This window comes from Cystoisospora suis, assembly GCF_002600585.1.
Source record: "Cystoisospora suis strain Wien I chromosome Unknown contig_2419, whole genome shotgun sequence".
Classification (NCBI taxonomy): domain Eukaryota; phylum Apicomplexa; class Conoidasida; order Eucoccidiorida; family Sarcocystidae; genus Cystoisospora; species Cystoisospora suis.
The window spans coordinates 79,755-88,524 of NW_027155218.1; the positions used below are offsets into that span (position 1 = coordinate 79,755).

General features: G+C 45.6%; 1 protein-coding gene across 1 annotated transcript; it reads left to right on the plus strand.

Annotated features, from left to right (window-relative positions):
• Positions 1 to 808: 808 nt before the first annotated feature.
• CSUI_005065 (rap domain-containing protein) lies at positions 809 to 8,647 on the plus strand (the record flags this gene model as incomplete). Its single annotated transcript, XM_068065245.1, has 9 exons — positions 809 to 2,628; positions 3,508 to 3,607; positions 4,071 to 4,566; positions 4,935 to 5,006; positions 5,671 to 5,738; positions 6,282 to 6,364; positions 7,300 to 7,352; positions 7,980 to 8,083; positions 8,565 to 8,647. The coding sequence occupies exons 1-9, from the start codon at positions 1,771 to 1,773 to the stop codon at positions 8,645 to 8,647; spliced, it is 1,917 nt and encodes a 638-aa protein (XP_067922793.1). The 5' UTR covers positions 809 to 1,770.
• Between the last annotated feature and the right edge of the window lie 123 nt (positions 8,648 to 8,770).

An 8,770-nucleotide genomic window follows, 5' to 3' on the forward strand; every position in this document is an offset into this window, starting at 1 on the left:
CTATCCAACTGAACTATCGGCCCCGTTGACTTATTACAATTCGGTTGCGACCTTGGGGTGGTGTTTAGACTTCTCTTGGTGACCGCGCGTTCACAAATACATGCATATCGGAGAGTTCATTATGTGTCACTGCTATCGGTTTGGGTGCGTCTTTCTTGCGAACTGAGCTCTCCTCGTAGGTGTTACCGCCAAGCTATGAAAGATGATCTCCGTTAACTAAGTCCGTACAGTTGACGGCTACCCGGCACGCTTGGGGTGTACCCACACACCGAAGTGACCCTTCCTCATCGCCGCGCGTACGCAAGGCGAACGGAAAGATTTCGGTCTCTGGTATGTCTGTGGAGTCCGTTTATCAGAACGCGCAGGAGGGCGTTCAAATTTGGAATGTTCTGTGTTCTTGAGGTACTGGTGGATTTCGAGAGTCAGACGCCACTACCTCACTTGGTCATTTTGCTCGCTGACGTTTCAAAGAGAACTCTGTCTAATGAACGCCGCCCCGACAGAAGGGGGGCCACAGAGCCGTTCTCATGAGTAGGCTCCTGGCGTGCCCCTTACTGTAACTCACAAGAAATAAAGAGATGTTCCCGCTAGTCGGCCTACCCAGTTCCGCTCCCACCTGACTACTTTTGTCTTCAAGAAAAGCTATGAAGACGTAGATGTTCAAATGGAAATCTCTAGTGTCTCCTTTGCATTTGCGCGGTAGAGGTGGACTGTGAGCCGGTTCCCTGTGTGTCCGCTACCTACCTGCATGCGAAGGCCCGAAAACAAGTGGAAACCGGAGAAAGGATGCTTTTATTATTCTGCCGCAGCTGATACGCAAACACATAGAACGTATGCCTTCCTGCTGTTCATCATTTCTGTCGGCTGTTCCGTACTCGTGAATCTAGAAGATAACTACCCACAGACTGGCTATGAAGGTGACGTCAAACGCCAGGCTCCAGGGGTGTGTACACAGGTAAATAGCACAAAGCCCCAGGTCGTTTTTCCCAGGCCGCCCTATCTGTAAGCTTCTTGCTCATTTAGCCGGTTTTCTTCCTATCTCTCACACTTCTCCTTCGGGGTCTTCACTCCCTTGTGTTGCTGCTCCATCGAGTCCTATAAGGGAATTCTCTGAGGCCGGCGAGGCTCCGGTTCTTTTTCACTGAGACAAGAGTTTGCCTTTGTATGCGCCAGCCAAAACTCCAGTACTCTTGCTCGTCCATAGAAGCCTTTTCTCCTCTCTGCCCCGACTGTCTGGCCGTCAGGTTTTCGTTTTTGTAACGTCTCAAGCGACCTGCAGGACAGGAGCCAGAATAAAAAAACAGTTCCTCCAGGGAAGAAAAAGAAAGTTACCAGATGCCGTAGTCGACACCTGAATACTTCCTCTCGAAAAGACGGCCTGGTCCGAGTTCAAATCTCACTTTTCGCCTGTCGCACGAGGACGCTCTAAGGAAGAGAGAATGAAAGAAAGGATATGTGTGGTTGCGAATGCGTACTTCCCTTCGGTTCGACCCAGCAGCGATAGGTAGCGAAGTTCGCATGTGTATATCTTCCCGCCTCATCAGCAAAGCCAGAAGGTTCACGGCCTGTCTTTTTCTGTTGATCGGCAGTACTGAGTGGACTGAGAGGACTTTCGAACAGACAGAAGGGCAGGTAGTTAGTCTTTCTCCTCTCTTTGGGATCCTGATGGGAGAATAAGCGGCAGGATATTTGTTTTGGTACATACCTTAAGAAAGAGCCCCCAGTCACGTCACTGATTCCTCTGAAGACGTTTCTTCCTTGATTTGAACAATGGGAGGGAGAGGTTGTCGACTAAAGACATTCTCTCGATTAAGAGGAAATGGAGGAGGCCTTCCGCTTGTATCCGTTCCCTCTTTTTCTGCTTCCTCGTCCCCCGCCACACGCAAGAACTTCTACAGGAATCTTCTCTCCCGTACTCATGAATTGAAAAGACGTAGAAGATTCTTCTCTTCTTTTCCATTCTCTTCTCTGGAGGAGGGTGCGTTACCTTCCTCATTGGTAAGAGCGTTCGCTTCTTCTTCGTCGTGTGAGCCTCCGACTAACAATCCTTCTTCGTCTCTCTTTTCCTCTTCTTCTGAGCATGCGTCTTCCGCTTCGACTTCTTCCTGTCCTTCTCCGGGGTCTCCTGTGTCTCCCGTTTCCCCTTCTACTTCTTCCGTTTCTTCTTCTCTCTCTTCCTCGTCATTCTCTGTCTCCGATGAGAGCGTGAAAACATCGACTTCCCTCCCGTGGTCCTTTCCCCTGGGTGTGAAACATAGCAAAACGTCAATTTTAGCTAAGGAACAGGAAAGCTTGTCGAGTCCTTCTTCTACCTCTCAGTCACCTTCTTCTTTGGAAATCTTCGAGACGCCAGAAGGAACTCGATGGGTCTCGAGTATCGCGCTTTCTCGGTATCTCTCCCGGTGCATAGGTCTCGGGTATCTCCAAGCTTTGTTGGAGGATTCCACAGTCGAAGAAGATGAGGTTTTTGATCTGTTGTGGACGAGAGTCCTCAAATCTCCTCCGTCTTCTTCTTCTTCTCATGAGAGAGCAAAGAGAAAAGAGATAAACGAGGAACGGAGTGATAGTGAAGAAGATACAGGCGGATCATGGAAGGTCCACGTAGAAGATCTCACTCAGCTCTTCCAGGTACGCCGATGGAGCGAAGAAGTCCAACAGACACATGGCTGGGGTGTACATACAAACGGAATGCCCATCACTGACTTCAGTGGGTGTATGCGAACCCTAGAAGGAAAGTGAGAGAGTAGGAATACGCTTTAGAAAGAGAAAAGAAAACATGCTGAAAGTGGGTAGATTATCGCATGGGTCAGAAGATGTTCTGTTTCTCTTTTCTGCAGGCAGGAAGCATGGGTGGTCTGCTTTTTCTTTTGACGCCCAGATGTGCGAGTGTACACGAGGCCTCGGATGGTCTCCTAGTCGTCTATAGACACATCCCGAATGCTCTGCCCTGTCTTCTGTCTTTTTCTCTCTTCCACTGTCCTACACGTTATTCCGTTCATCCACCATTTTGATATGACTTGGCTCCTTTCTGTTGACTTCACCTCTGCGCTTCCGCAACCTTTCACCCTTCATATATGTTCTTACCCTTCAGTCAGATCCTCCGTTATACAACACCATATACATATGCATATATATTTCGATAGACAGATACGTCAATTCATACATGCACCTGAGAGAGATACCTATCCTATGTGGCTCTCAGAAACCCAAGTCTCTCTCGCCCCATACATAAGTGCATCTACAAAGTACGTTTCAAACCCTATATGCCTGTCTCTCTCTTTCTCTAGAGAGATCGATAGGAAGATTTGCCTCATGCACACAGTGATCTAAGGATAGAATGACGTTCAGCTAAATGTTTAAGTATGTATATATCTCAATCTCAACACAAGATTTTCCTGTCTTTCTCCCTCTCTGTGCTAGAATCATCCGTCATCTGACGCGCACTACGCAGACCAAGCTTTCCATCCGTAACTTTCCTTCTCTTTTTGTTTCTTCTTCTTTCTGCAGGGCTGCGTAGCCGTCGGCCTGAGAGACTTCACTCTATTAGATGTCCTCTCGGATGTTCTAAGTCCTCTCCTTACATGTGCTGATATCGCCCAGCTAACAGGTAAAAAAAACAGAAGACCAGAGCCGTTGAGTCGATTCAATGAGCACGCTCATGTCTCGTTTTCATTCCCCCTTTTTCTCTCTCTTGTTTCGTCTTCTCCTCTCCCTCTCTTCTTCCCCTCGGTCTTTGCATGTACACTGAGTTGAATCTTTCTCTCTCTCACTGTCTCCCGAGCGCTGCCTATGTGGTGAGAACTCTTGACATGCGCCCGCAAGGTAACGCTTTTGCATGAGCACGCGCCCCTGGTCACCACTCTATTATCGGTCGGTCTATATACGTAGCTCAACCCCAGTGTAGTTCTTTTCCCTGGATTAAATTCTCTCCCTCCTCGCTCTCTGTCTATGTGGATTCTTTCTTTACGTAGGTCTATTCGTGTCAAGAAGTATCCTCAGCACTTATAATGCTTTGATTTGGTGAAAATCTCCTCCCTTCTCTCATTGTCTCTTTCTCTTTCTGTATGCAGATATCTCTCAATCGTGTAGGGCCCTGGGTGTTCTTCGGCCTTTACTTTTCTCTTTCCTTGCGTCGCGTCTCCTGACTCTCTCTCAGTCTTCTTCATCTCTTCCTTCTTGTCGACTTCTCCCTTCTCAAGCTGTTCTGCTCCTTGAAGGATTGAGTTCTCAGCGCTACCCACATGCTGAACTTCTTCCCCTCTTGGAAGACGCTTGGGCTTCTTCTCTCTCATCTCTTTCTCCTCGTCTTGCATGCCGCATCGTGCATGCGTTAGCAAATCTAGGAAGATCTCCTCAACAACCTGAGAGACTGGAGCTTCTCTTTGATCGCATATCTGCTGGATTGTCTATCAATGAGCAGACTGAAATCAGAGAAAAAGACGAAGAAGAAGAAGCAAATCCATCTGCACACCTGAGGCTAACGGACCTCGCACGGGTTGCACACGCTCTATTTCTCTGGGACATACAGAAAGAACAGAAACCCCTTCTTATAAGACTTCTCAACGTGTAAGCATCTCCATTCACCTCTCTACTCCTGTCTTTTTGTCCTCGATCGGCGTCTATTCTTCATGTGGATACCAATCTAATCCGTTTTTGTTTCTTCATATATCTATATATCTGCATGTGTTTTTTCACATGCATGTGGATGTGTATCTGTCCACACCTGCCCCGCCTCTGTCTCTATGTTAGTCTGTTCGCGTCGACAGTGTATATCCGTCTCGATATCTTGTCTATATCTACCGGTCTGCGTTTGCAGCGACTGTGTATGTGCGTGTATATCTATACGGATATATTCGTATATCTGTGTATATCTACGCGAGTTCTTTCAGTCCATGTTGATTTTCTTCGTTTCATCTGTTCTCTTTTTCCCTCAGGATCGCTACAGAAATCGCTAGGCGACCTGACAGCTTCTGGTCTAAATCTCCATCCGAGGCGTCTTTACACAAGTAAATCTCTTCTTTCGCTCTAGGTTCACTAGTCATACCTCGGTTTATATCATCTTCTTTGCGTCAATACATCGTGCGACTTTTCATTCTCTTCACAGCTCAGCATCTTCCCGTAAGATAAAGACAGAGGGAAAGGGAGAGAGAGAGAGAGAGGTAGACACGTAGAAATGCTTTTCATCTCCTCGATCAATCTTGATCTTTCCTATTAGCAGATGCATCGCAGTATGTACGTGATAACACTCCAAATACAGTCATCTCAGGTAGACGCACTATCTTCAAGTTAACGTACCTGAACCTGTAAAACATGCGGGGGAAAAGAGAAAGATGGTCAAGCTCTACGTGTCTACTTCCCTATTTCAATATCTTTCTATCTAGATATGTACGCTTCCCGTACATGTGCATGTATAGATTATGTAGACCTGCTACACGCCCTTATGCATATGTAAACGTGCCTGTATCTATGTGTGTACGTATCTGTAGTGGCTCGGGTTTTTCTTTTCAAGTTCAAGTGTGCACACAGAGGGCGATACAGATCTCACAGGAGTTGCTTGAAGATCACTTTGTTGTTGTTGTTGTTAGCACAGCTTGCTTCCTGTGCATGCAGTGTCCCTTGAAATCTCTTATGCTTCTGTATCTGTCTGTTCTATTCCACAAAACGGCCCAGGCGCTTGCTTCTTGTAAGATCAGGCCTCCGTCATCTTCATCGGGAGGAAATCTACGATGAACTTCCGGGTAACTTCTCTTGTCTTTTTTCTCTTCGTCTCGTCTTTCTTGCACACAACTTTCTCTCTCTTCTTTCGATCAATAGACGAGGCGTCATTACGCTTTCACCCATCCCCATGTGTATCGTGTATGTACCGGTGTGTGTCTGCGCCTACATGCAAAGGTCTCGAGAAGTGTGTTGGTGTAGGTCTGTGCATGTATGCAGATAAAGGAATGTACGGTTGTACATATCAGAAAGATACTTGAGAGAGTGTTCCTTAAAGAAAAAACGCGATGGCTATGGAACGTGAAGCTTCAAGAAGAGCCTCTCGTTTCTTCATTATGCGAGAGGAAGAGAAAGAAGCGTCCTGCCATCCTTTTTGTGTATGACTCTTCTTTCTTCCGTTCTTTCCTCCTGTATTTTTCCTGGTCAATCTATTCTCCCTCTTGTGTCGTCTTTTCACCAACTCTCTCTTTCTCTCTCCTCTTCGTTCTCATCCTCGCTTCTTCTTCGATGTTTTTCTTTCCCCTTCATCTCACCTCTGTCCCACTTTCTTTCTTTCTTTCATTCAGGGTTTGTTAAAAACTCTTTACGGCGTCTTCATCGCTTGGAAATCCAGCGAGATCCGCGGCCGCCCACCAACTTTGTCACCAAGGTAAGAAAACGCACGAAACAAAGGAAAGGCAGCAATCGGAATCCCTTTCTTTCTTCTTTGGTCCTCTCCTTCTTTCTTCTCTCTCTTTTTTCTTTCTCTCTCTCTCGCCTCGTGTTCATGTGTACAGGCTTGTGTGTGTGTGTGTCTACGTCTTTCTCGTTCTCATTTTTCTCTTTCTCTCGTGCTTTCATCTGTTTCTTAGATTTCAAAGAGTCAGGAAGTTTCTGCCGCTCACGAAAGATGTCGGCATCTCGTGCTTGATCAAAAAGATGAAAACTTGCAGAAGCTTGACATAGGATGAAACAGGAGGAAGAGCTGGTACTTGCAGGAGAGAGAATGAGAGAAGTCTCTGGGTAGAAGTACCCACTGTCGTCGTCCTGTCCCATATGTATAGTTGACTTATATAGAACTCCTCTTATGTCTTTACATCATCTGTGGATCTTTCTTTGCTGAGCGTAAGAGATAGGAGAAAAGAGATTTTTTACCTACTTCCATTCTTTCTTCTGATCTTCTTATCATCAAAATCGTTACTGTTCCTTCAACTCCTTCGCATTCTGCTCTCCTCTGGTGTCTTCTCTGCTATCTCAGTCTCGTCTTGGTGGAGACATTTTCTTTGCTTCTTCTCGTGTACAAGGTCGGGCTGTATGTAGTAGGAGGAGGACGAGAGTGAAAGCATAGGCTATGATTGAGAAAGCACTTTGTGATGCAAGGAGAAGAGACGAAGACGGAGGACGACGGAGACGCCTAGATAGATAGATTTCTCATCGTAGTGCTTTTTTAAGACTGGCCATGCTAACTCTTCCTCAGTCGGTATATCTGTCGATGTATTAATTCTCTAGGGTTGAAGTTACAGAGAAGAGTGTTCGGTTTTTTATTTCATTCTTCTTGTCTTTGTGTCAATTCTTTCCATGCGTCTTCCTCTTTTCTCTCTTCAGATGAGCGCTCTTCTAACTCGGCTTCGTATTGCACATTTCTGTTACGCAACAAGGTGAGTCCCTTGATGATGATGCATGCATGGCCATCACTCACTCTTCATACTCAGGTGTCTGTACACCCGGAGCGGAAGAGGCGGATCGAGCTGAGATCCTAACAGTGATGAGGTTGAGCGTGTACAGATAAGTAGAAAGAACACAGGTATATAAATCGACCCAGATTTATGGCTGCAGAAGAAAAAGTACCTAGAATAGGATAAGTTCAGGGGAATACGCGAAAAACGTGTAGTCAATGGTCTTGGCTGTTTCCTCCTCCTACAGAGTTCGAAAGAGGACGAAAGAGGTAGTCGTGAACGAAAGTGGTTGCCATGTACCCATATATGCATCCGTATATAGGTAGACCGACTTACACGTATGCTTTCTATATGAAACTTCTCAGAGCAGCCCTAGGGATAGTCATACGCATGTCCATAGAGATCAATAATGTCTGTATTTATTTTCGAAATGGCTTGAGAGTAATGGTATCTTCACTTTTTCTGTACAGCCATTCTCCTCATTCGCGTGTCTGTTTGTCTGTCTGTCATAGCTGGTCAAGGTGTGTAGATACACACCACCTTTTAATGAGCTATGTCCATAAAGAGAGGTGTGTATGTCCCTCCTGTCGTGCTCTCTCCCCCCTTCAGAGGCCCTTTGGTGTTTGATATCGTTGAACGAGATCGACGACTCGTCTGGTTCTGCAATTCTGTAGATCGATTCTATGTCAATAGCTCCGAAAAAACAACCTCAAGTAAGGAAGGAAGCAAGGAGTGAAGAACCTTATCTCCTCTCTCTTTTATCTCTCAGCCAGCGTTCTTTTCTCTTCTCCAGCTCCACGACTCCTGCAGTAGGCACTCCATCTCTCTGTTAGCATCGAGATGTCTCCTATGCCTTAGGTCTATAGGTATGTGGACTTAGAGTGCGGTGCTTCATCTATGTGTATATCAAGGTCTAGAAGCTCACATTCAGCTATATCTCCATGTATAGAATAGTCGATAGATAAGTGCAATCATGCATGTTTGCAGAGGTAGTTAGACAAGTAGATAGACAAGCAGCTACTGGTGTATATATCCATGTACAGCCGTCACGTGATGCGTTAAGATTTTCGCTTATTACTCATCTTCGGTGGTGTCCCGAGGCCGATTTCTCTTTGAGAGAAGAGACAACTGAAGGGTTACAAGGAAAAGCTTTTTCTGTATCGATTAACTTTCTTCTTCTCTCTCTTTTTTCAGCTAGACTGAAGGAGAGACTCACAAGAAGTCTTGGATTACGAGTGGTGAATTGTGAATACTGGCAATGGACGAAAATGAAGTAAGACAAATGAAATACCTAATGATGCAGGTCTTTATCTATCTATCTATCTTTCTATCTATCTATCTTTAATCTATCTATCTATCTATCTTTAATCTATCTATCTATCTTTAATCTATCTATCTAT